This window comes from Doryrhamphus excisus, linkage group LG6, assembly GCF_037039965.1.
Source record: "Doryrhamphus excisus strain RoL-2023G ecotype Guam linkage group LG6, RoL_Dexc_Guam_v1.1, whole genome shotgun sequence".
Classification (NCBI taxonomy): domain Eukaryota; kingdom Metazoa; phylum Chordata; class Actinopteri; order Syngnathiformes; family Syngnathidae; genus Doryrhamphus; species Doryrhamphus excisus.
Window position 1 is genome coordinate 21,305,337 of NC_136362.1, and position 25,527 is coordinate 21,330,863.

At 42.6% G+C, this 25,527-nt stretch overlaps 2 protein-coding genes across 4 annotated transcripts; one reads left to right on the top strand and one right to left on the bottom strand.

The window, feature by feature from the left end:
* Window positions 1–647: 647 nt before the first annotated feature.
* nr2f6a (nuclear receptor subfamily 2, group F, member 6a) lies at window positions 648–8,102 on the bottom strand. Of its 3 annotated transcripts, XM_058066176.2 has the most exons (7): window positions 7,448–8,102; window positions 6,810–7,256; window positions 6,550–6,716; window positions 4,884–4,978; window positions 3,682–4,016; window positions 2,687–2,933; window positions 648–2,430 (listed from the first exon to the last, which is right to left on the bottom strand). In XM_058066176.2, the coding sequence occupies exons 2-7, from the start codon at window positions 6,816–6,818 to the stop codon at window positions 2,156–2,158; spliced, it is 1,128 nt and encodes a 375-aa protein (XP_057922159.1). In that variant the 5' UTR covers window positions 6,819–7,256; window positions 7,448–8,102; the 3' UTR covers window positions 648–2,155. The 3 variants fall into 3 exon arrangements, with proteins under 3 accessions (XP_057922159.1, XP_057922158.1, XP_057922157.1); XM_058066175.2 differs by having other exon boundaries at window positions 3,682–4,013; window positions 6,550–7,256; XM_058066174.2 differs by having other exon boundaries at window positions 6,550–7,256.
* Window positions 6,556–24,648, top strand: plvapa (plasmalemma vesicle associated protein a). Its single transcript, XM_058066173.2, has 7 exons — window positions 6,556–6,885; window positions 15,529–16,670; window positions 16,948–17,017; window positions 18,526–19,244; window positions 21,611–23,153; window positions 23,253–23,313; window positions 23,948–24,648. The coding sequence occupies exons 2-7, from the start codon at window positions 16,275–16,277 to the stop codon at window positions 23,979–23,981; spliced, it is 2,823 nt and encodes a 940-aa protein (XP_057922156.2). The 5' UTR covers window positions 6,556–6,885; window positions 15,529–16,274; the 3' UTR covers window positions 23,982–24,648.
* The last annotated feature ends 879 nt before the right edge of the window (window positions 24,649–25,527 follow it).

Below are 25,527 nucleotides of genomic sequence, written 5' to 3' on the forward strand. Positions count from 1 at the left end.
ATGCAATCAATGCTAACGCTGTAACGTTAGCTTGCTAACAGCTAGCATAAGTGTCTACCCATGAAAATGGCTAAAAATGCTACTATGCTAATGTTAACATGCTAACACCTAGCATGATAGTGCTAAGTGTTCACATAAGTGTTCATGACATGTTAATCAAAATGGCAAAAAATTATACTATGCTAATATTACCATGCTAGCAATGCTAATATTAGCATAGTAACACCTGGCATGATATATATATAGCTAGCCATGAAAATGGCAAAAAAAATGCTAGTATGCGCACCTTGTGCTAACATCACCTAGTCTGCTACCTCCATGTGGTGGAGGTAACAAAATCTGAATAAAGTTGTCATTTTGGGAAAATGAGGTTATGTAAAAAGCTATAGCGTTACAAAAGTAAAGTCAAAATATTATGGGCAAGTATGTACAGTTATGAGAAACAAAACAAATGTCATTTTTGGAATATTAGGTTGTATATAATATTATAGTCATATGAAAAAATGGGTAAAAAGACATTGATACTTTTTCACTTATATCACAAAGACAAGATGCCGTTTTTTGGGCATCTCCATGTGTTGCTGTACAAAATATCAGTGGCCCTTGCATCCTTTGGGTGGAAAAAGTTTAGACACTCCTGAATTAGATGCTTTGTGATGCATGTGTTTATTTGGCATTTGTGGTACAGCTGTAATTACAACACATTATTGTTCAACAAGTTTGGAAAAAAAAACATACATAACAAAAGACAAAACAAAAGACATCTTTTAATTCTTTTAATCACCTTGTCATACACAAACAAACCAAAATGTAAGAACACAAAAAGGACTGTATATCTAAACTTAACAAATGACTCGGCCTGCTGACTAAAAGAAGCACATCAAGCACACGTTTCGGGCCCTCTGGTCAATTAAAGCAAGAAGGAAACTATTGGGATTGGTGTCAGTGATTCTATAATTTAACAAAAAATGCAACTAGTAGCGTGAGTGAGGTAAGTTCTGGTGGTGAATCAGGGGCCCTCTTTGTTCCACCATATGTGGCATTTTGGTATTAAACAACCTCCTTGTGCAGTTTATCAGCCAATGAAATGTCACCGCATATTATTCACAACAGAACAGCATCCTTAGCCATAATGTCTGGGTCTTTAGTGAGAGGTATTTTCATGTAAACACATACGGAATTAACAGAGAAAGCAACACTTTTAATATTCAAAGGAATCATTAGTTACATGAACGGGATGAAACAACGTAGAAAAGATCCAAAACGGAATCTAACCATGCAAATGAAAATCAACATTGTCCGATATATATATGTATATATATACACACACACGTCAACACAAGTCAAAGGGATCATTGCTCAATGTAAACTCTTTAGTGTTTGTTATAAACTGTCATCCCAGTGACGCTCAGTCGTCAAATGTTTAGCTTGATCTCATTTTCAACTAGAGCCCGATCCCAACTTTCTGTATGTGCATTAAAAGAAGCGACAAAGGTGGAGTCTCAAATGTATACCCAATAACAAGGCAGTTGTCAAAAAGAAGGCGGTTTCTGGTGAGCAACATTTACAGAGGTTTTTGTTTCAATGTTTTGAAATATCAGATTAAAGCATTCTGATGTCTAGTGAGGTATTAGTCTGTTCTCTTCTAATTATTGGCAAGTACAGTGACCATGAGCCTTGTGCATGACTTCATTGACCATCTGATGTTCAAGTCAGTCCTCTTCTTCATTTTGTGCATCAATCTGAGGATGAACTTTGGTGAAATTTTCCTTGGTTTTTACTTGAAATCATTTTTCAAAGTTGTCTTTCTCCCACAAGAAAACCCTGCAGAGCGGCGTGTGCTCAGTCCATCAGTACCATGCATATCCATGACAGCGTTGTCATGCTCTCACAAGTCAATCACGGGACGGTCAGTCCTCGAAATACGGCGCCGAATTGGCATCACAGCCCAGCGGGCTGGCAATGAGTATGTTTCTCCTCAGGAGGCCCGTGTGGAATCAGAGGACTTGTTCATGGGGGCAGGACAGTACATATGATAGCCGGCTGGCGCCTCAGTTGGAGAACCACACAGATGGACAGCAATGAGTCAGGAGGTTTCCTGTGGGTCCTTGTGTTCACGAATCCCAGACGGAAAACCTCATCCATGAGGGAGGTTCTACTGGCCCGGCACGTAGGGCCAGCTGATGGAGCTTCCGGAAAGCTGCATGTCTCGGATCAGCGTCTCGATGGGGGTCTTCCCCACAAGGCGCATGAAGAAGAGCTGGGAGATGAGGCTGGCGGGTACGGCACGCAGAGCGGGCAGACGCAAGAGGAGGCGGCCGAAGCGCTGAGGCTGACTTGGGTACTGCATCCTCTCGTACTCTGTCAGAGCCACCTGAGCCTTCTCCTGCAGGGACTCCACGTGGACTGGATCTGTCAGACCACAGGCATCTAAGCAGAAGAGAGGAGGAGTGAGTTACTTTACGGCGTGGGCAGCTTACATAAAGAGTCGTGATGAGCTGACATGAAGAGAACCTGTTTAATCAGTGTTGGGAGGAAGGCAACTAAAGTCATTCACTGTTGCATCCAGTAATGTACTGCAGTTTTTAAGTAAGATGTTGGCCAGTAGGTGGCAGGAGTGCTGGTAAAAGACTGCTGCAGTACATTTTATAACAAGACAAAACAGAAGATGACAGAACTGGGTCACCTGGTGAGAACAGTGCGATGGCCTTGAGACAGCTGTACTCTGCAGAGTCCACCTGAAGCCGGGTCAGCTTGTCCACCTGGTCCTGGAACACCCTCACTTGGTCCATGAAAGATACCACACGCTCTGCCGACATGGGCGAGGAGTGGAAGCCCGCCGCGGCCAGCAAGGGCGCCATGTGGAGCGGCAAGGCCGACTGGGCCGCGTTGAGGATAAACAGTTCGCTCCAGCTCAGCCTCAGCAGCGCCACCTGGGGGGGGGGGGGGGGGGGGGGGGCACAGAGCAGTTGCGTACTGTACAGTGTAATGAAGGGGTCTCAAATACGCGGCCCGTGGGCCAAATGTAGCCCGCAGGACACTAGTTTGAGGCCCCCGCCTTGATATGAAAGTTTAAAGTTTTGATTTGGATGCTGTATGGTATCATGTACCCAGAATAAATTATTATGTTTGATTAATGTTCATGTTAAAGGTTAAATAACTGTTAATAGTTATCCTCCCTATCCGTGTGGAAGTGGTAAGTTTCTGGCTATTTAAGTTTAAAGGAAATAACTTGAAGGCTACCGTTTAGGTTGCTAGCTCTCTAGTTTGCGAGTTAGCATGTGTCTCAAGACCCTGCAGTTGCGCAATATGTTGTAAATAAAAAGAGTATAAATGTTTCTTGTAGAAAATCGAAACCAAAGCAAAGTTTATTCATTTTTCTGTTTAATAAATGCGGTTTTTTTTGTTTTTTTTTGAAAACCTGATGTGGCCCAGTCTCGCCCAGACCCTAGCTCCAGTGGCCCCTAGGTAAATTGAGTTTGAGACCCCTGGTGTAATGTATATCTGCAGCCAGAAAATGTAAATTGATTGAAGCAGTTGAGACAAAACTGAGTGCACTTCCTGTCTGCTGTTGAGGGAGGCTGAGCTCCATCCACACAGCCCGCCATTTAAACAGGAGATAAGAACATTCTGCCATCTTGTTCACAGTATAAATGAATTCATGGTTATTTTTCTACCCACCTGATCGGATACAGGCAGCTCAGGGAAATAAGGGATGTTCCGCGCCCACTCCACCGTGCTGAAGAGTAGCCGTGCTGCTAACTCGCAAATGTTATCAATGCCCATGGCGTTATCAGGACCCGCCTGCTGGTTGTACTGGTGCCCGTAGCGGCTGTTGGGGTACGGCTCGGCTCTGAGCAGCTGGGAGATGAGCTCCGACACAGGCTGGCCCCCGCCGCCCCCGTTGTTGTTGTTGTTGTTGTAGAATTCACCGCCTCCCAAGCCGCTGGCACCACCTAGAGGCGTAAGGGTCGGGCTGAGGCTAGGCTGGGGTGGGATGCGACCGCGTTGAACTGCTGTAGTTTGGTTGGGGGACCAAGGGGGAAGGAGAACATAGAGGAGGAGAGTTTGTGGATATAAAATAAAAGTAAACAGAGTGGAGAAAGATGATGATGAAGGGCAAAGGGAGGGTGAAGGAGGGGATTTGTAAAAGAAAGGGGGGGGGGGGGGGTTAAAATCGGGTTCAGCCAGCGGTGTATGTCAGATTATGAGACGACATCCTTGACCCGATTAGCCAGCTTTTCTTCCTGATTAAAAAGGGATGCGAATTTGACCTCTTTCTCATCACTGCTAGATACATGTTATCAAGACATTCATACAATTCTACTATATGTTTCACAAAAACATAACAAAAGCTACTGGAATGCTGCTCTGTGGCTGACCCTGTACTCTGACCCCACAGTAGACAGTGCTCCGGCAAAGATCATTTGTCCACAGGGAGCAATAAAGCGCCTCATTAACGTGCTTTACGTTCTTTGTGAAGTAAACAGCACAGACATGGCAAATACCGTCCACAATATCTACGCATGACAAGCATCAATGCACATTTCAACAAGAATATTTCTACCCGCTACTTATTTATCAGCATCCCATCGATCGTCAGCTCAGCTGAACCACATAAAGTAAATTCCCATATTGGATTCCGCCTAAAGCGTTTGTGCAGCTTCAACCAGAGGCTTAATGCTAAAGGACTCAGGTGTCTTAGCGAAGCGTTTGTCTCCGTCACCGTGACATCGGCCAGATTAAGCCAGCTAGTACATGGCATTGAGCTGACACACAGTTAGCTGAGCCACCGTAGGACCGAGACAGCGATGTGTGCCGTCCCCTACAGGAGACGCGAAAATGTAGACGGCCGCCCACATACATTATGGATAAATAGATACCTTCTTTGCGCATGCCGACACGGAAACACTTCTTGAGGCGACAGTATTGGCATTGGTTGCGGTGGTGCTGGTCAATCTGACACTCCCTGTTAGACCTGGAAACACACAAATATAGAAGAAAAATAGCTGGTGTTTATTGCTAGGAAAAAAAGATTACATTCTTCATCCATCGGCACACTATGGCAGTTTTTTAAAAATCTATGAATATATCACACTGTTTTGTGGTTGAATACAGCCTACTAGTAAAAATATCTTTTTTTGCTTAAATTAACCATTTTCAAGCCTGTAAATGGCGAAATGAACTAAAATACAATTACAAGGCATTATGAAGATGCAATCAAAACGTGATATGTGGTATTCTACCCTGGTCACTAGGTGTCAGTCATGTTACTGTAATCTTATTATGTCTACTATAGCTGGTAATGCAAATGTAAAGATGACTCCAGGGGTGTGACTTCATGTCTAGAGGGTTTTAATAGTGTTTAAAAAAAACTTATTTAGAAGGTCATAAACAGGTTTTAAACTCTATTCTAAAATTCACCAACAAGATGGAACAGAAGAGCCAAATTTTCTGATTCTAGTTCTTTCTTTGGGCGGCACGGTGGTCTAGTGGTTAGCGCGCAGACCTCACAGCGAGGAGACCAGGGTTCAATTTGAAGTTTGCATGTTCTCCCTGTGCATGCGTGGGTTTTCTCCGGGTACTCCGGTTTCCTCCCACATTCCAAAAACATGCTAGGTTAATTGGCCACTCCAAATTGTCCATAGGTATGAATGTGAGTGTGAATGGTTGTTTGTCTATATGTGCCCTGTGATTGGCCGGCCACCAGTCCAGGGTGTACCCCGCCTCACACCCGAAGACAGCTGGGATAGACTCCCCCATAGCAACACCCGCGACCCTCGTGAGGAAAAGCGGTAGAAAATGAATGAATGAATGAATAGTTCTTTCTTTGTTCCTCTGTGACTGTTTAGGTTGTAAAATTAAACAAGACATTTGACACCCGACCTGCTTGTTTGGCTTATCAACAGGTACTTCCTCCTTTTCCCACAAGACCACACAATGTCGCCCATCAACGAAATAAATGACAGCACAGACTTTCATTACAGTGTGTTATAGGACAAACTACAGCTACTAATTGCAGTCATATAGTAGTACGAAGAACACATCACAGCATATTATAGCAAACCCCAAAATGCTCCATCTTATTGATGTGTTATGATTCTGCAGCTAAACCATGACGTCATGTTTTCTGTCCATGAGGTCACCTTCAGAACTGAGACACGTGGTTCAAACTAGCTGCATATTTTAAATCTAGAAAGGTGATGATATTGTATTATTTTCATTATCAACCCAAATATGACAAACAATGCAACCATATCGTTTAATTACTCACAACTGCCTATTGTTTACTTAGGTAAAGTGATTTGGCTACAATGAAAATATAAAATGTTTAAGTATTAAATGAACAACATAGCTTAGCATAGCTTGACCTCCACTACACAGGCGGATAGCTAGTTAGACTGGTAGTCGATATTCACCATTAGTTCATTTACAATTCAAACCGTTTAGCGTTAATGAGTTATGACACGTTGTTTTGCTAATGTGAAAGAACTACAAATATGCCCAACAATGACAGACGCCAAACATTTCCCGGCATGCCCCTCTCACCTGCACGTGTAGCTGAGGTTCCGTCGGACGCTCCTCTTAAAGAAGCTTTTACATCCTTCGCAGGTGAACACGCCGTAATGTTTCCCACTTGACTTGTCCCCGCACACCACGCAGTCCAACACGCAGGCCTTGTCGTCCTCGCCTGCCTCCATGTCGCTCCCGCCCGCCTGGGGAGAGCCGTCGTCATCCTCCCTCTTCAGGTAGCTCTTGTCCCCCAGCCCGTTGGTGCCGCCATTGGGATCGCCCCAGCCCCCACTCACCATGGCCATCGCTTGGTTACCGAACCGCCGAGGAAGAGCACGCCACGGGCAGCCGAGATTTGTGCTCGCCGTCAAGGTAACATGGATATCAGCAACCCGGCATCGTGGAAACTCTCGTGCGATTTTTGACGCATAGGAAGCTTTAAAAAGCCACGGAAAATGTACACAAGCTTAGCAAGCAGATGGTAATGAGGAAAATAGCACAGAGGAGGGAGTTTGGCAGGAAAAAACAAGAGCAATCTCCTCCCACTTGCTCTATGACCTGGAAACAGTCGAAGCCGTGCAACTTTTAAGCTTTGCGCTGCCTCCGAGTGTATAAATATGTCTTTATATGTGTCTTTTCCGCTTGTCAGACCCGCTGGCTGGTCCTGCTGTTATTGAATCCAGATCGAGACCCGCTAAGGTTCCTCTCGTCGGAAACAATGAGCCCCCTATAGACTGGAGAGACTGTGGAGATAGGAAAGCGCTTGTGAATGACATGATGTGAAAAATGGACACACACAGACTGAAGCTAATGGCTGAAATAGGGCTTGGGGTGCCTGGGGATGCTTTGGTCGCCCCTCTTGAAGTAGTCTTACATTGAATTCCCTCTTTCTTCCCCATGCTATTATTCTCCATACAAACGATGGCATTCTTACCTCCGAGTGATCGTAGCTTTAAACCCTCGTCCTCCCGTCCATGTGAAGAGCAAGCACAGCTTTCCTACTCTGCTGTAATCCTTTAAGCGGCACCATAGTGACTCCCACAAGTGAACCTATTCCACGTCGCAACTTGACGTCAATATCACTTTCTCGTGTAGTTGTGGTCTTCCTTCGCTCCAAAAAGACTGTCAGAGTTGACCTCTAAAATGCACACAAGGTGGTGTGTGTGTGTGTGTGTGTGTGTGTGTGTGTGTGTGTGGTCAACACAAGGAAGTGCTGTCTTCGCCGTGAGACGCAGCTGACGATAGCATCCGTGCTGCTTCTTTCCCAGAATCCTCAGCGGTTCTCGCTCTCCAGGCTTCTCCCTTTGCAAGCCCTTTGTCGGTGCTTGGCCACCAAGAACTAATGATGTGCGGCCTAACTGCTGCTTTTCATCCCGCGTGTGTGTGGCGAGTATAGCCTTCCCCTGTGGGGGTTGACACGGAGGGTTGCTCTGACTTTGTCGTTGTCTGCTGTCCAAACATCCAATTAGCATTCAGGAGCTGCAAACAAGTTAGATTTCACCCCTCGTTTTCCTTTTTTATCCTCGCTTCTCTGCTGGTCTCGCTTTGTGAGACTGTTTTCGCCTAACCTATTTGTGTGTTAGAGAGAGAGAGAGAGGGAGGGAGAGAGAGAGAGGAAGAGATAAAGCAAAGCAAGCCAGAGCGAGAAGAAGGGAGGGAGGGAGTTGGAGTGTGTGCAGAGGGGGAGGGGGCTGGCTGTGCGCGTGTGTGTGTGTGCGTGTGCTCTCAGGGATTTGACACCGCTATTCAAGCCCCGTGGTTGCCATGGTGCTTTTTGCCTTATATGGCCATCGGAGTCAAAGAGCAAAGAGAGTGGGTTGTGGAGGGCAGCACACACAAGAAGAATGTGGAGGATCACACTGCCGAGATGCACAGAGCATGACCCCAAGGCCTTTTTAAAAGAACAGAAAAAACACTACCAGATTACTCCCTCACAGTTGCAAATACAAACAAGCTGGTCTTTTGTCCCTGAAATGTATCTCTAACATATTAATGGAAGCGATAGGAACTTATATTTCTCTCAAATTCACCTAAACGTTGGTTCCATGTGCATGCAAATGCCTTAATGTCCTGTGAATGAAAGTTTTATCGCTCATTTCTCAGGCCCCGTGTGTCTGTGCTTTGTGGAGCATGCCGGCAGAGGTCAAGCAGACCTTTGGCACCCCCGACACAGTAAAAAGCCTGAGGTCAAATGCAGATAAAAAGGAGCAGAGCACCCAGAACAACCCCGGATAAGAGATAAGTCATGAATCTGCTTGTAAATATGCTGCTCCTTGGACTGCGGGGGGGTTGCCATGACAGATATGGAGACATGAAAGCACCCTGAAAGATTGACTACATGCAACCTGTTGTCTTATCTGCGTGGTGCATTCAAGGATTTTAAGTCACCCCCGCACACACACAGACACCTATATTGCATTCCTAAAGCCAAATCAAGCTTGACCCCCTGGCAAACACAGAAGCATTGTCGTAGCCTTTGTGCAGCTAATAGGTCATCAGAGGGGTGTGCGCGGGGAGGGAGGGTGTGTTAATTTGAATAAAAGTGCCTTTAATTAGGCCACTGTACCTGCTTATTGTCACTTGTCCAGTTGAGCCAGATAAGGTTTGTCCAATGAAAGCTCATTGGAAGGGGCTGTGTTTATGTGAAAGAAGAGTTTTGCTAGTTTTGTAGCCAAATCAACAGCAACAAAATAACATGCAGGTCTGCTCTGTGTGCTTTGTGCAAAAACACAACACAATGATTATCAGGTGAAAATACATTTTATATAATCCATTCAAATAGATGCCCTTTTTCAATTAACTGCAATGAAAGTGATTAATTCAATAATTATTTGACCTCTTGGTCACAATTACGTCAGTTCACATTATTTATGATGTTGTTCAAACAACATAACAGTTGACTTCTGAACCATTGGCACTTGTTGTCACTATCAGCAGCATCTCACAAAGGGCTACAAGCAGGGGTGTCACAAGATCTCATGAGATTAAAAAAAGATTTCTCATCCAGAAAAAAAATGTCTTGTGGGCATCAGGCTTGGAATGAAAAAAAAATCAATAAATCAATCACAACAATTCAACAATTTCTGGCCTCAATATACTACCATGTGAATGCATGTCCGTTTGTTCTGGAGAACAGCATGAACAGAGTGAGTGGAGGCCGAGCCAGTACCGTACACACAAAATGCAGAAGCCTTGAAGTAACTTGTTTTCTTGACAAACTTTGGACTGTCCGGTCTCTACTTCTGGATCGGATTCAGGATCCAACACATGTGGTTGTTTTAAAAAGACACATCATTATTATCAACTCCTATACCATTTATAAACTCCTATAAAGTTGGGTTAGCAGCTAGCGGCACAAACCGGAAGCACTCTGCAGCGTAACCAACCACGGTGGGGTGCGCATGCCTGGAAGCGGGTCGTGGGTGGAATACATTAAAACACACAGTTTTCGCGGAAACACAAAATCCAAAGAAATGCAGATGAATATGCAGATTCTGGAAGAACTGCAGAGATTTCTGTTCTGGTTACTCACGTGTAGCCGCTCTATAGGAGTCCACAACTCAATACAAATGGCGGGAAAATAAGCATAATAGGTCTCCTTAAACAGCCGAGTGGGGAAAATGCGCATTTTTGAGTTAAAAATATTGGACTAAGTCTGTGAATGCATATTGGCTGAGTTCTGGTGATTTAGCAAGCAAAAGGGAGGCAAAGCTGCTTTGTGCTGTGGGCTACTGGCGAGACATCTGATTTCCTCGTGGTAAGATAATCATGAATGCAAAAAATGAAACTTTGCATCAGAAAATAGAAATTTAATTCTGCATTGACAGATTTCTCTGTCTTTGTTGCCAACAGCTCTGCTGGCTTACTTGCATGCTTGATTTGTGGCGAAAAATAAGACCAAAAAATGTTGAAAGACATTTTCAGCACAAGCGCTCAACATATTCTAAAAATTATGTAGACACTCATTTCAGTCAGAGCCTCGACTATTTTATTTTTAGTACAGTTATTTACTGGATTGTGCATATACAGTACGTGTTTAAACACAAAAAACGGACGTTTTAGAATAAATGTGGGCAGTGCTTGGTGAGGATACGAAACGCTCTCCATGTCTGTCATTCCTCCCTTCAGTGGGTGTGAGTGATGGATTCCACAGGGGGGGCAGGAGTGACGTGACCTTTGACCCAACAGGCAACAGTGTTGAGGAAGCCAGAAACGGAAGGCCACAAAATATTTCTGCTGAGATGACAAGCAGCCCAAACCAAGAACACTGCAAGTTTAGCAAATTGTGGCCTGATATCGGCATTCTGCACATTAGGAAATTATTTAAAGTAGCTTAAACATGCACTCACTTTAACATTTCTGTCTTCATATCCTGTGTAAATATTATGGATGAATTCAGTCTTTTTTGATAGCTCGTAGCTACAGAATTGTTGGACATTTAACCTCATCACGTGGCATTTCGGTGCAGACCAAGCCTTTCTCAGTCAGCTATTGATTCACTTAACATTTGAGTTAACCTTTAAGGTCCGTATAGAGCCCCCCCCCCACCCAGCAAATCAGGTCACACCCACCATGACTGGATGTCTTAAGTTAGGCCAGCTCTCTCCCCGAGGCATCCACGCAGATGTAATTCAATCTCGGGTGTGAGCAGCTTTCCTTTAACCACATCAACATATGGAAAGTAGGTCTTTACTTAAAGTAATCATGAGGCGTCTGTGCAGCCTCCTCGCAGGGACGATGTTTTCATTATGCCCCGATGGCCGTCAGTGTTTAGACTTGTCGTGACAGCTTCTCCCTGAGACCAGAGTGACCTCTGACCTTTACGGAATGGACGAGCCTGGAAACAAAAACAGAGGCCTTTTGTGCGAGTCAAAGGGAAAACATCTGCTGGGTTGAGAACACAGATAGAAGAGGGGGATTAACTGTCAGACATTCACCATTTTGTCCTTTAAGCCACATCTGACGAGAGGTACATCACACCATTGAGGCTCAAATCCGCCTTATTTCACCTATTATCAATACCCAACACAGGAAAACCGATTGGGGGGGGGAAAAAAACTCTTAAATATAAAAACGAGGGAGTATTGTTTTATTTACAAGTGTTCCCTTCTGAAATGATGGCAATTAAATTAGTCTGTACGATCGATTTTGAACTTTACATTCTTCATGGCCGCAAAAATGCAAAATAGGTTAATCACTAAATACCTAAAATCAATCAAATGGAAGGTCGGACTCAAATAGAAAAGCCCTAAATTAATGTTTCCCATAAGAAATAATGCAAACGCAATTAATTTTTTTAAATTTTTTTTTTTGTTCTATGAGTTATTTATTTGCCTTCTTTATGAAATGCTGGCACTTGCAACCTTCTTTGGTTCCATTGTGGGCTGTTTTGCAACCATGGTCAGTAAAAAAAAAAAGTGGAGACTTGTGGTGTAACTTTTTTAAAACTACAGAGTCCATGGGTGATGATGTCATAGATGGCCGACTGAGCTGGGGGACAGCAACTTAGGTTATGGTTTTCATGCTTACAGGCTGCTAACAGGAACTTTTTGTAATAAAACTACATTATGGACACAGATAAATGACATGTACCTTTACAGTAGTACAGCAAAATGGAAACACCTTAAAGGTTATACAATATAGAATCAAGAAAATTAAAATATAAGTTGATATATTTCAACAATTCCATTCAAAATGTCAAACTCTCATAGCTTCAGGGCCCATAATTTAAACAGTGTCAAGTATTTGTTTATTTTTACATAAATGTAGCTTCCAGCTCGTAAAACCTACAATACAGGACTTTTTAAAAATATCAATACTTTGGAAAAAAAAATCCCCATTTACCTCTGTTTTTGCAGAAAAAAAGAAACAAGGATGACATCAAAACATGGTATCAATCTTCAATACTTGGTTGAAAATCCCTTTGCCTTAATCAGTGCCTCAATGTGCTGTGGAATTGAGGCTATTGGCCCGTGGTGTTGGCTGGGAGTTACAGAAGCCCAGATTTCCTTGATGCTTGCCGTCAGCTCTTCCTTCTTTTTAGGTCTGGTGCCCTTCATTTTCCTCTTGATAATACTCCATGGATGCTCAATGGGGTTTAGATCACACGGGTTGGCTGCCCAGTCCGGTACTGTGATGGCACGGGCATCAAACAAGGTTTTGGTGCTTCTGTTGATATGGGCAGTTGCCGGGTCTTGCTGGAAGATGAAACCTGGATCTCCATGTAGATCCTCAGCAGAAAGAATCATGAAGTCCTCTAAAACATTCTGGTAGATTGTTGGGGTGACCTTGGATTTAAGAAAGCAGAGTTTATCACCATCTTCACCAGACATTGCACCCCAAATCATGACTGACTGGATATTACACACTGGAACGCAAGCATTATGGGTTCTGTTCCTCACCCCTCTTCGCCCAAACCCTTGATTCCTGAATGAAAGCCACACTTTGCATTCATCAGAAAAGAGGACCTTGGACCAACTGGCCAATGTCTAGTGCAAGTGTTTGTAAACTCTGCTTTTTAAATCCAAGGTCACAACAGTCTACCAGACTATTTTAGAGGACTATCTCCTGAGGATCTGTATGGAGATGCAGATTTCATCTTCCAGCAGGACCTGACCCCTGCCCATACCAACTTGACTGACCAGCCAACTCGCCGGATCTAAAACCCATTGAGAAGTCATGCAAACAGTCATGCAGGCAAAGATCAAGGGCTTCTTTAACTCCACAGGCCTTGATATCACGGTGCATCGGGGCAAGGATCAAGGCAGAGAGATTCCCCAAAAAAGTATTGAAGATTGACATATTGTTTTGAAAGTACCATGTTTTGATTTGATCTGTATTTGGCGATACAAAAGAAAAACTTGAATTGTCACTATGAACCTCATCAATCTGTTTTATTGATTTTTCTTTGGATTGTTGTATCTTTTTTTGCACTTGCAATATTTTAGGACTGTTCTTAAAAGAAGAAATAGATGCTCTGATATTCTGCGTTGTAGATACTTGATGTCTTGTGAGATGTATTTCCACTATTTTAGTGCACATTCAGCTATTTAGCACAGTATTGTTTATTTGTGTTCCATCCGGGCGACAGTGGGCTGAAGTATTTATCACTTCCCCTGAACTCCTGCTCCGTCTCCAGTGTATCACGCACTGTAACAGAGAGCTTTCTTCACGCCAGTCACCTGGTGTCGGCCGTATGAGTAACCAGAGCCTTCGGAGCAAGTTACCAATTAACCAAACCGCTGAAGGAAGACCTCATGTGATCTCAACACACTGACATCCGCATGTAAATGTAGTGGAAATAAAATGTCAGGTGACCCGCTCAATGGCAAACATCAGTTTTAGTTACTGTTTTTTTTTTTCTTTTACAAGGAACCATGATTGGTTCACCACATTTATTAGTGGTTCTCAACGTTGCCGTTCAGCAAGTTGTGCTGAAACATTGAACATTTTCGTTCAAAAGGTTAGCTAACCTCATTTATAAAGAGTGCATTTTAAGCTCATCCTAAATATCTCTATCTCTATTTACTGTAAGTAATGTCATTTACAAGTAATGCATTTTCAACTGTAATGATACAAGTTCTCCACAGAGTGGCAGTGTTAGCCATGACTTGTACTCTGAGGTTGTTTACAGTCATGCAAATGGTATAGCTCAGGGGTCGGCAACCCTTAGCATCAAAAGAGCCTTTTTGTCTCCTCTTGCAGTGAAGAAAAACAATCTGTAGCCGCAAAACATGACACAGCTTATCAACTTTTTAAGTTTGAATGTGTTTAAAAATGTATCTGTATAACAATGGAAGAATATAGTCGTTCCTGTACTTTGATGATACAAGACCATAAGATAAGATATGCCTTTATTCGTTACTCAGTTGGATAAATTTGCATTGCACAGCAGCACGAGTACAGAATCAGTTAAGCAGTAACATAATAATAGTAACATAATTTTATGCCTGTTAATATTCCCATTCCATCACAACTGTACTGTTCAGGCTGTCTTGAGGACGTTTTGCCTTTCATCCAAGCAAACTTCGTCAGTTCAGTAAATATTTGAGGGTCGTGGGGGTGCTGGAGCCTATCCCAGCTGTCTTCAGGCCAGAGGCGGGGTACACCCTGGACTGGTGGCCAGCCAATCACAGGGCACATAGACAAACAACCATTCACACTCACATTCATACCTATGGACAATTTGGAGTGGCCAATTAACCTAGCATGTTTTTGGAATGTGGGAGGAAACCAGATTCCCCGGTGAAAAGTGTGGAATCGAACTCTGGTCTCCCAGCTGTGTGGCTTACACGCTAACTACTGTGCCATTGCTAAACATATTGTACAAAATATTGATATTAACAGTCAGAACGCAAGTACGAGTTGTGTCACATGGGATGAACAACAATCAACACAATTGGCCTGTGTATTTTTTTTTGTACATACATGTTCTACAGTATTGGCCAGAAAAACTGCCACAAATTCCAATAAAGGTGAGAAACCTTGGGCTAAGCTTGCTCTGAAGAAGTACAAGCAAACCATTACCACCACATAGTTTTATAAACTACTCACTTTGACAACTGGGCAAAAAAACCCAACAAATATACTAGCTGTCTGTCCGTCTTGTCCAAAACATTCACATTATAATGACTCTTGTGTAATATTTACAATAATGTGAAAATGAAGACAACAACACAGTAAGCCGTTTTAAATGATATATGACGACTGTGTCAGCCAGTCCCGACCTGACGTTTGCCTCTTCAACTTGAGTTAAATGTCCAGTGTTTATGTGTTGTATTTTCTCCAATGTCCTGCATTTGTTGGCGCCTCTTATCTCCAATCTAGTCCATAAGCAACATAAGCATTTGGCCATCAGCATCTCCTCTGAAATACTGCTTCCTGTCAAGATGAGGCCTGGCACGTCAACAATGCCTGGCAGGAAAAAAAATGAGTGGTTGCTACTGTTAAGGCTTTACTTTTCATTTCAAAATTGTGTGTGTGTGTGTGTGTGTGTGTGTGTGTCCTGTGAGACAGAGGGCAGCTTACCCACGTCATCGTGTTGGACTGAGACTCAGTGCATCAAAGAGCCTCCCTGAGAGAATGTCACAAGAACAACATCAGCCATTGTCCTGCCGGCCGGCTGTGCACCGGAAAACACTGCTCATGATCCCATAAAAATGTTTTTGGCACACGGAGGAGGGCATGCTTCACACACTGAGATTGATGGCTTCACCAAGAGATAAGGAACTGAAGGTGTTGTCTGTGAAATGTCACCGTTCGCAACATTTTGCTTCAAATTTGCTCCATCTCTTGTGCATATTAGAAAGAACTTTGATAAAGCAAAGCACGCTTCATTTGAGCTTTAAAAAGCTGTAAATGCCTTACAATAGTACACACATGTATTGAATAGAGGCCACGTGTAAGGAAGGTCCCAGTAAGGAAGGCCAGCCTGTGCAGTAGACTGATGATGGGAGGGGTCTGAAGTTCAGCGAACTTCCCATCATGGGAAGTGTGTGACCAAAGCAGTTTATAAATTCCTACCCATGTTTACACCTCACCCACAATCTGATCAATTCTCATGTTTTCATCGTCACACAAAGGAAACGTCTGGCCCACTTTTCTAGTGCTTGTGGAGTTTTGTCAGACAGCGGGGCACCGACTGCACAAGACCTGGACTGATGGTCTCTGAGTGTTCGATATAAGCCAACATTGTCATCCTCGGTTCCAAGAGGAACTTCAGCATCTTTCTTTTGTGACTTTTTTTGGGCCCACCAGCACTCATGTACAGTAGCGGTTACTCCCAGGTGTCCAAGTACAGCCCGCAGACCCAAAAGAAGATGCAGTACCAGTCCAAGGGCAAGAGCTGCGGCTACTACCTGAGGATCATTTTCTTCTTCTCCTCACTGATTCAGTCGCTCATCATCGTCAGCTTAGTGCTCTTTTTGGTGTACGGCAAGGAGCAGGACTCGGCATCAACGGCGCGCATACAGGACCTGGAGGAGAGCTTCAGCCGACTCTCCATCGAGAACGTTGCGCTCAGGCAGCAGAGGCGGAACCTCACCAATTTACTCAACGTCACCCTGATTCAGAATACCCGCAATGAATGGGACCTGATTAGGATTCGACAAATCTCCAACATCTCTGCCATTATTATTCAAAACTTGGAAAAGAGGCTGGTGAGAGCAAATGTCTTAACTAATATATCCTTTTTAAATCTGCCTTTAGAAAGATAACGCTCTATTTTGTTGACAGCTAGTTGGTCATTTACTGTATTTAGTATTGGAAAGAAAATATATAGCTTTTGTATTGGTTCTCAAAAATTCTCCATTAGCACATGAACAATTGAAATTTTTCAAGTAGATGTAGTTCAATATGTACATTGTTTTGTATTTAAGAAATATGACATGACATGTTGTTTTATTCATTCTTCTTTTCATTTCCATCCAATAACAGCAACAGTCAAATATGGAACTGATGATTTGTAGGAACCAGGCACGTTTTCCTCAGACCTGCTCACAACCACGTAAGTGGAACATTTTGGTGGTGACACTCCTGTTTTAGGATGATCTAAAAATTAGGCCTGTCAAATGATTGAAAGTTTACTCTGCTTAATCACGGTTTTCCAATGAATTAATCGTGATTAATAACCGATTGCAACTATGTCTGAAATAGGGTTAACCAACACTAGTTTCTTTAATAGTAGCAGAACATTTGAACACACTTTAATCATGTAATGAGCATTCAAAGACATTAAGTCCAATTAACACGATTTGAGTGTATTTTCTGGAATTTCTGAGCACACTTAAATGGTATTTCCACGTCAAGAGTTAAAAAATGTCTTTCTGCCGTGACGTTAGCAGTGTCCCTGAATGCATCTTATGGACTTCTAGTGACATCAAGGAAGTGTTGCGATGATGGGGACTTGAGACCTTTTTGTGAGATGGAGACATATGATGTATATGGTGTTGGATTAGCACTGCTGTTGATGTGTTGGGTCAGAATAAAGTTAGAAAAGAGCATCAGACTGTGTGACTGTAAGGCAGGGGTCTCAAACACACGGCCCACGCGGACACTAGTTTGAGGCCCCCACCTTGATATGAAAGTTTAATGTTAGTGCGGCCCGCGCAAGTTTGATATGGATGCTGTATGGTATCATGTACCCAGAAAAAATTATTACGTTTGATTAATGTTCATGTTAAAGGTTAAATAACTGTTAATAGTTATCCTCCCTATCCGTGTGGAAGTGGTAAGTTTTTGGCTATTTAAGTTTAAAGGAAATAACTTGAAGGCTACCGTTTAGGTCGCTAGCTCTCTAGTTTGCGAGTTAGCATGTGTCTCAAGACCCTGCAGTTGCGCAATATGTTGTAAATAAAAAGAGTATAAATGTGACTATAGTCGTGTTTTGTCATGTCTACAGGGCTCTAATAATGCTTTGTTCATTTTAATCTGAAAAAAATAATTTGTCTACCCACCAACTATATGTGGTTTCTTAAGTTTTTATTATTTGCCGTTTTATTATTATTATTATATTTATTTATTTATTTATTACTGATTGATTGATTTTCTTTATTCTTGATTTGTTTATTTATTTTTCATCTTCTTTTGTGTAGAAAAATAAAAAGTAAGATATTTCAGAACAGTGGAATGTCTTATCAGAGCTTTTCTTGTCGAAAATCGAAACCAAAGCAAAGTTTATTCATTTTTCTGTTTTTAATAAATGCGTTTTTTGGGTTTTTTTTTTTTTTTAAACCTGATGCGTCCCAGTCTCGCCCAGACTCTAGCTCCAGTGGCCCCCAAGTAAATTGAGTTTGAGACCCCTGCTGTAAGGGGATGCTACACTGCATCACAACACAGAAGCGTGACTTGCCATAATGCGTATGTGTTAATTACGCCAAACAAAAATTGTGTGATTATTGAAATCAATTAATTACCGCCGTCAACACATCATTTTGACAGGTCTAACAAATGTGTATCTGTAATTCAAGTTCTGATGTACTAAATTGAATATCTCTTCAATTAAAAAAAAAAAAGTACTGCAAAGTGTAGGATGTAACTGCGGGCTGCAGACGGAACATCTGAACGCCAGACTGGAACTCATCGAGTCCAACTTCACACAAACAACACAGAGAATGAGGATGGACTTGGACCAGATTGCGAAAGAACGTGATGACCTTGAGCTGGAGGCCATCCGTCTAAGAAAGGAAAAATCTGTTCATCAAAACGAGATTGAGTTTTCCAGAAAAAGATGCAAAGAAGACTTCGTCCAGTCCTTGAGTGGCATCTCCAATGTCTCCAGAGCCTTTCTACTGAAAATCGAATCTCTCTTTCCCAACTACATTGCACTGCAGCTCACCTGTCTGAAACAGCGAGAGCACCTGGAGCAGATTCGCTCCAACTGCACCAGTCTGTCTCGAGAAGTGGTGGACCGGTTCCAGAACTACTTGAATACCGTCGGAGACCAGGTGTCTGAGATCCAGACTGAGAACAGCCACTTTAAGGCAGAGAACCTGCGACTCTTTGACGACTACCGCTCGTGCAGCCAGAACCGCACGGGTCTGATCCAACAGCACAAACAAAACCTGGAGAAGCTTCAGCTGAAACACGACAAAGACTATGAAAGGCTTCTCTTGGAGAAAAGGAGGCTGAATGGAGACATTGAGGTCTTGGAAAATAAGGTCAATTATAAAAATAAGGAAGTTCAACACCTCACAGAACAACTCAGGCAGCTCAACATGTCCTGCATGGCTACGGTGAGCAAGACGGGGGGAATACACTTGGTATTGCTGTTAATTGGTTCCGTACACAATTTCCGCAAAGTAGGATTCAATGTAAATAAACGGAATATTTTGGCAATTAGAGCATAGAAACCTGTTTATGACATTCTAAATGCAGGTTTTACATTATTGAAGCCCATCATAGCAGATGTAACTGATGTCTCATAACAGAATAGTACATACAGTAAAGTCTCGTTATATCGATATCGGTTAGAACGAATTACTACTTATTACGATACTATTTTCATTTCCCGGCAAATTCCTAGTCTTTTATGATATAATTAGTTCCGTTAGTACGATACCCGGTTATTATGATAATCCAGTTACTACGATGCCCTTTTCATCTCCCGCCAGCCAATTTGGTCTGCTTATATCGATACAAAAGCAGCTTAAATCAATCTTTGCTTAAGGATTTCAATACCAAAAAAGAACACGGCGAACGGCTGCTTCCAGTCAACTTTATTTTTCACACTTCCACCACCAGAGCACAGCACACACACCGATCCGCACTTCCTGGTTCACAGGTCATGCTCAACCCGCCCCACATAGCTGGCCAAACACATGCCTGCAGCAGAAGAACCAACTGACATAGCATACACACCTATTCCAACGAAGACACAAGCGTACAAATACATGTATTTAATTGTGTTGTATTCAGATATCTTTTTATCGTTTGTGGTTTCTCTCGTGTGTATAGATTCTATACACACGAGAGAAACCACGAACGCAGTTGGTTCTTCTGTTGCAGGCATGTGTTTGGCCAGCTATGTGGGGCGGGTTGAGCATGACCTGTGAACCAGAAAGTGCGGGAATCGGTGTGTGTGATGCGCTCTGGTGGTGGAAGTGTGAAAAATAAAGTTGACTGGAAGCAGCCGTTCGCCGTGTTCTTTTTTGGTATTGAAATCCTTAAGCAAAGATTGATTTAAGCTGCTCGACATTATTCCATACTATAGAACAATGCATTATTGCCCACAGTGCATTATTGCCCACTTTTAATGCATTTCGGCGCAGGATCGGATATATCGACAGTCCGGTTATATCGATATTTTTTCCGACTCCCGACAATATCGATATAACGAGACTTTACTGTATTTACATTTACATTTTATAGTCAAGTTATGTCTTTACATTGGAAGTGAATACACCGGCGTCTAGGACATGTTCCAACTTTCAGTGTTGAGGAGAAGGTAGAGAGAATACCACGGTATTTCTGGAAATAGGCTGTTTTGTCCGCAGAAAGCGCCATCAATCTCCATCACCTTGAGTCTGAAGTAGTTTAGAAATATGTGCTAATACAAGTAAGAGCTAATACAAAATCATATGTGTATCAAGTCCACAAAGTAGGGAATCGAACCGGGGTCTCCTAGCTGTGTGGCCTTCTCGCGAAACACTCGTGCAGCTTCATTGATCATGTTACATTAATTACTGGGTCAGAGGAACAGGGTCATTACTGGGAAGTACCTATATAGTATAGTATATATATGTTATATAGTGTATATATAGTATGTGTGTATCTCTCTCTCTCTCTCTATATATATATATATATATATATATATATAGTATATAAGATTAAGATATGCCTTTATTCGTCCCTCAGTGGGGAAATTTGTATTGCACAGCAGCAAGAGTACAGAGTCAGTTAAGCAGTACAAAATACACAATATAGAAAAATAAACAATATAAACAACCCAAGTATTAACAAAAATCAACAGTTTTTCCCAGAGTTATATACAATACAGTATGTAGATAATATGAAACCAGATGACATATATGACCAGTCTATACACTGAGATCCTGTTAGAGAGTTAATATGAGGCATTATAGAAATACTTCACATAGAACTTAGTATATTGCATTAGAGCCCATAATATTGCACATGGAGGTTTATCAGATATTGCACAGTGAATGGGGTCTGGAGTAACTATACTGACTAAAAGCAAGTATTACACAGATGTACATAGCAGTGTAGAAGTCTATTGTGAGCGGTGCTGGTTGTACAGCCTGACAGCTGCAGGTCATTTAAAAGTGTGTGAGGAATAATAGAGATAGAGATCGATAATAGAGTTGGGGGGGGATTATGGAGCTGAATTTAATCTATTTAATCTATTAATCAATTAATTACAACACCCACCCTTGTTACAAATGTTGATCTGAAATCAACACCAAGCTAGCAGGACGGTTTGAAAGGGGAGCGAGTCGTGTGTCAAAACTGGTTGTGTCTATTACTCATAGATTTGTTTCTGGTTCCAGAATCTCTACTGGGTCAAAGTTTGTTTCTTAAAACATTGTACACTTCCTGTTATCTATTGTCACATTCTAACAATACTTTGATCTGATTTCAGACCAGATTGGGAGGATTTCCAGGAGGTTCTTCTAGCTTTGGACAATTTGGTAGAGGAGGGTCAGATGGGTTTGGTTCAAGCTTTAACAAACCTGGCTTGGGCTCTCCCAGCCTTGGCTCTACTGGGTCAGGATTAAACAGGCAAGGGTCCCTAGGCTTGGGCTCTCCCAGCCTTGGTTCTACTGGGTCAGGATTAAACAGGCAAGTGTCGCTTGGCTTGGGCTCTCCCAGCCTTGGCTCTACTGGGTCAGGATTAAACAGGCAAGGGTCCCTAGGCTTGGGCTCTCCCAGCCTTGGTTCTACTGGGTCAGGATTAAACAGGCAAGTGTCGCTTGGCTTGGGCTCTCCCAGCCTTGGCTCTACTGGGTCAGGATTAAACAGGCAAGGGTCCCTAGGCTTGGGCTCTCCCAGCCTTGGTTCTACTGGGTCAGGATTAAACAGGCAAGTGTCGCTTGGCTTGGGCTCTCCCAGCCTTGGCTCTACTGGGTCAGGATTAAACAGACAAGGGTCCCTAGGCTTGGGCTCTCCCAGTCTTGGTTCTACTGGGTCAGGATTAAACAGGCAAGGGTCGCTTGGCTTGGGCTCTCCCAGTCTTGGTTCAACTGGGTCAGGATTAAACAGGCAAGGGTCGCTTGGGTTGGGCTCTCCCAGCCTTGGCTCAACTGGGTCAGGGTTAAACAGACCAGCATCACCTGGCTTGGGCTCTCCCAGCCTTGGCTCAACTGGGTCAGGATTAAACAGACCAGCATCACCTGGCTTGGGCTCTCCCAGCCTTGGCTCAACTGGGTCAGGATTAAACAGACCAGCATCACCTGGCTTGGGCTCTCCCAGCCTTGGTTCAATTGGGTCAGGATTAGACAGGCAAGGGTCGCTTGGCTTGGGTTCTCCCAGCCTAGGTTCAACTGGGTCAGGGTTAAACAAACAAGCATCACCTGGCTTGGGTTCCTCCAGTCTCGGCTCAACTGGGTCAGGATTAAACAGACAAGCATCAACTGGTATGGGTTCTTCCAGTCTAGGTTCTACTGGGTCAGGATTAAACAAACAAGGGTCAACTGGGTTAGGCTCTTCGGGTCTTGGAACAACTGGGTCAGGATTAAACAAACAAGGGTCAACTGGGTTAGGCTCTTCGGGTCTTGGAACAACTGGGTCAGGAATAAACACGCTAGGATCAACTGGGTTGGGCTCTTCCGGCATAGGTTCAACGGGGTCAGGATTAAACAAACAGGGATCAACTGGGTTAGGTTCTTCCAGTCTGGGCTCTACTGGGTCACGGTTAACTACACTTGGGTCAACTGGGTTGGTTTCCTCGAGCCTTGGATCAACTGGGTCTGGTTTAAATAAACTAGGATCAAGTGGTTTGGGCTCCTCGAGTCTTGGTTCCACTGGTTTAGGATTGAACAAACTAGGATCATCTGGGTTGGGCACCTCAAGTCTTGGCTCGGCTAACACAGGCCAAAGTAAGCCAGGAAGCGGGGTAGGGAGAGGAACAGCAAATGGATCTCCACTTGGAACAGGAAGGACCAGTAGTCCTGGAGGTGGATCAGGTAAGAAAGCTGATTTCATTGTAGTTTTTATGTGAACTGTATGAAGGTGCTGTGACACTCAATACACTCAATGTGACTTTCATGTTTTTGTTAAAACAGTCAACATCGCCCAGCACCTTCTAGAACTGCAGCGCATCATCAACCCGTCTTACTCCTCTGAGTGAGTACCAAGTAGTACAGCTGTAAATTGCACTTCAACTCAAGTATTTGTCCCTGCTTAAGATGTGTTAAGATTTAAAAAACTGGGTACAGAACTACAATCTGTAATGGTCAATCAAATAATAAGTCTTATTGCAATAAAGGGGGAATGCATCTTATTGCAAGAGCTGTATTGGAAAACTACACTGTATCATACCAATGCAGGCGTTTTGAGTATTTTTTACACAGGAACCAGAGTAGTATGCATCGCAGCCGGTGACATTCACATGCCTCTGAAATGACAGTGGACTTCTCTTTAAGCTGTAAAATTTGGAGGTCTTGCACCCTTGTCTTGGTACTTTCCATTTTGCCTTTGTCTTTTGTGCCGTCCACGTCTTTGTGATGTTGTGTATTTTTCTATTACTACTCTGACATAAACAAAGTAAAATGCACAACGCATTGCTTGATCACATGTAAGTATTGTGATATTTCATCTAGGCCGTTCCGGATGCTAAACAAGCAGGTTAACATGGCAAGGCAAAATTTTGGTTGTCAACCGGAAAACATGCTAACCGGTGCGGATGTTAACCAAGGTATCACTGTACTTGCGTCACAACTATAACCAATAACTCTGATTTCCTCCTGTGTCTTTTTAGGGAGAGACAAGATCTTTCCAGAATGTTGGGTTAGTGGCGTATCGTAGCCAGGACAATCTTCGTATTGATTTCACTTTCTGTTTTATTATAAATCTACTTTCTAGTATCCTCTCATGAAGGTGGTTTATTCTAAAATATGTACATTGACAAGAATATACCAACCATAGCACTTTTTAAAAGCAAATGTGAAATGTGTATGATCTGTATGTATGTTTCTACAATCATGTAAACAAGCCTTTGTAGTATTTTTAATCTTGTAAATACAGAGAAGGCTTTGTTCAATTGTGGCCATCTCTTTTAAATAAACAAATCTACTTGAGATATTACTCCATTCCGACACGGAAATAACTGTTTGTCCCTGTGTGCGTCACCTATTGTGTGGCTAATGGCTGCTCGTTCCCCCCCAGCGAGTTGAAAGTGAAAATTACTGGCACTGTGATTTCATCCATCCGCCATGTTTACGCTTACCTGCCAACCTGTCAGCGCTGCAGCGACTGCAGACAGGCGGCGCCTCCACCCTTGGTGATGAAAACAATACCCTGTACTTGACTGTAAAAAGAACATGGATATCCACTCTTTAAACAAAATCCAAATATATCTTTCCAAGCAAATAAACACAAGGGCAGATATCTTTGTATGAAACGTCATGTCATGACCTTTCTTGAATAAAACATTGCATGGCAACTGTTGCTTGACTGCTAGCTTTTCTTTTCCCAACATTTGCCGTGTCGGCAATCACTTATGTCTCACAGAGTTTGGTAGTGCATATTAATTAGCGAGTTAATTAATGGGAACCACGATGGAAACAGCAAGCACTGTAAAGAAACCATAACAGGAACATACAAACATCCTAATCCAAATGTGGCCCGCAGGACACTAGTTTGAGGCCCCCGCCTTGATATGAAAGTTTAATGTTAGTGCGGCCCGCGCAAGTTTGATATGGATGCTGTATGGTATCATGTACCCAGAAAAAATTATTACGTTTGATTAATGTTCATGTTAAAGGTTAAATAACTGTTAATAGTTATCCTCCCTATCCGTGTGGAAGTGGTAAGTTTTTGGCTATTTAAGTTTAAAGGAAATAATTGAAGGCTACTGTTTAGGTCGCTAGCGCTTTAGTTTGCGAGTTAGCATGTGTCTCAAGACCCTGCAGTTGCGCAATATGTTGTAAATAAAAAGAGTATAAATGTGACTATAGTCGTGTTTTGTCATGTCTACAGGGCTCTAATAATGCTTTGTTCATTTTAATCAGAAAAAAATAATTTGTCTACCCACCAACTATATGTGGTTTCTTAAGTTTTTATTATTTGCCGCTTAATTATTATTATTATTATATTTATTTATTACTGATTGATTGATTTTCTTTATTCTTGATTTGTTTATTTATTTTTCATCTTATTTTGCGAAGAAAAATAAAAAGCAAGATATTTGAGAACAGTGGAATGTTTTATCAGAGCTTTTATTGTCGAAAATTGAAACTAGTTTTTTTTAATTTTTTGTTTTTAATAAATGCATTTTTTTTTTTTTTGGAAAACCTGATGCGGCCCAGTCTCACCCAGACCCGAGCTCCAGTGGCCCCC

Excerpts from the sequence above, each read along its gene's own strand:
- plvapa (XM_058066173.2), top strand. The coding sequence starts at position 16,275 with ATGTACAGTAGCGGTTACTCCCAGGTGTCCAAGTACAGCCCGCAGACC. Across the intron at positions 17,018-18,525 it reads TCAGACCTGCTCACAACCAC|TACTGCAAAGTGTAGGATGT; the intron begins GTAAGTGGAACA and ends AAAAAAAAAAAG. Across the intron at positions 19,245-21,610 it reads ACATGTCCTGCATGGCTACG|ACCAGATTGGGAGGATTTCC; the intron begins GTGAGCAAGACG and ends ATCTGATTTCAG.
- nr2f6a (XM_058066174.2), bottom strand. The coding sequence starts at position 6,818 with ATGGCCATGGTGAGTGGGGGCTGGGGCGATCCCAATGGCGGCACCAAC. Across the intron at positions 4,017-4,883 it reads TGTCGGCATGCGCAAAGAAG|CAGTTCAACGCGGTCGCATC; the intron begins GTATCTATTTAT and ends ACCAAACTACAG. Across the intron at positions 2,431-2,686 it reads CATCGCACTGTTCTCACCAG|ATGCCTGTGGTCTGACAGAT; the intron begins GTGACCCAGTTC and ends TCTTCTGCTTAG.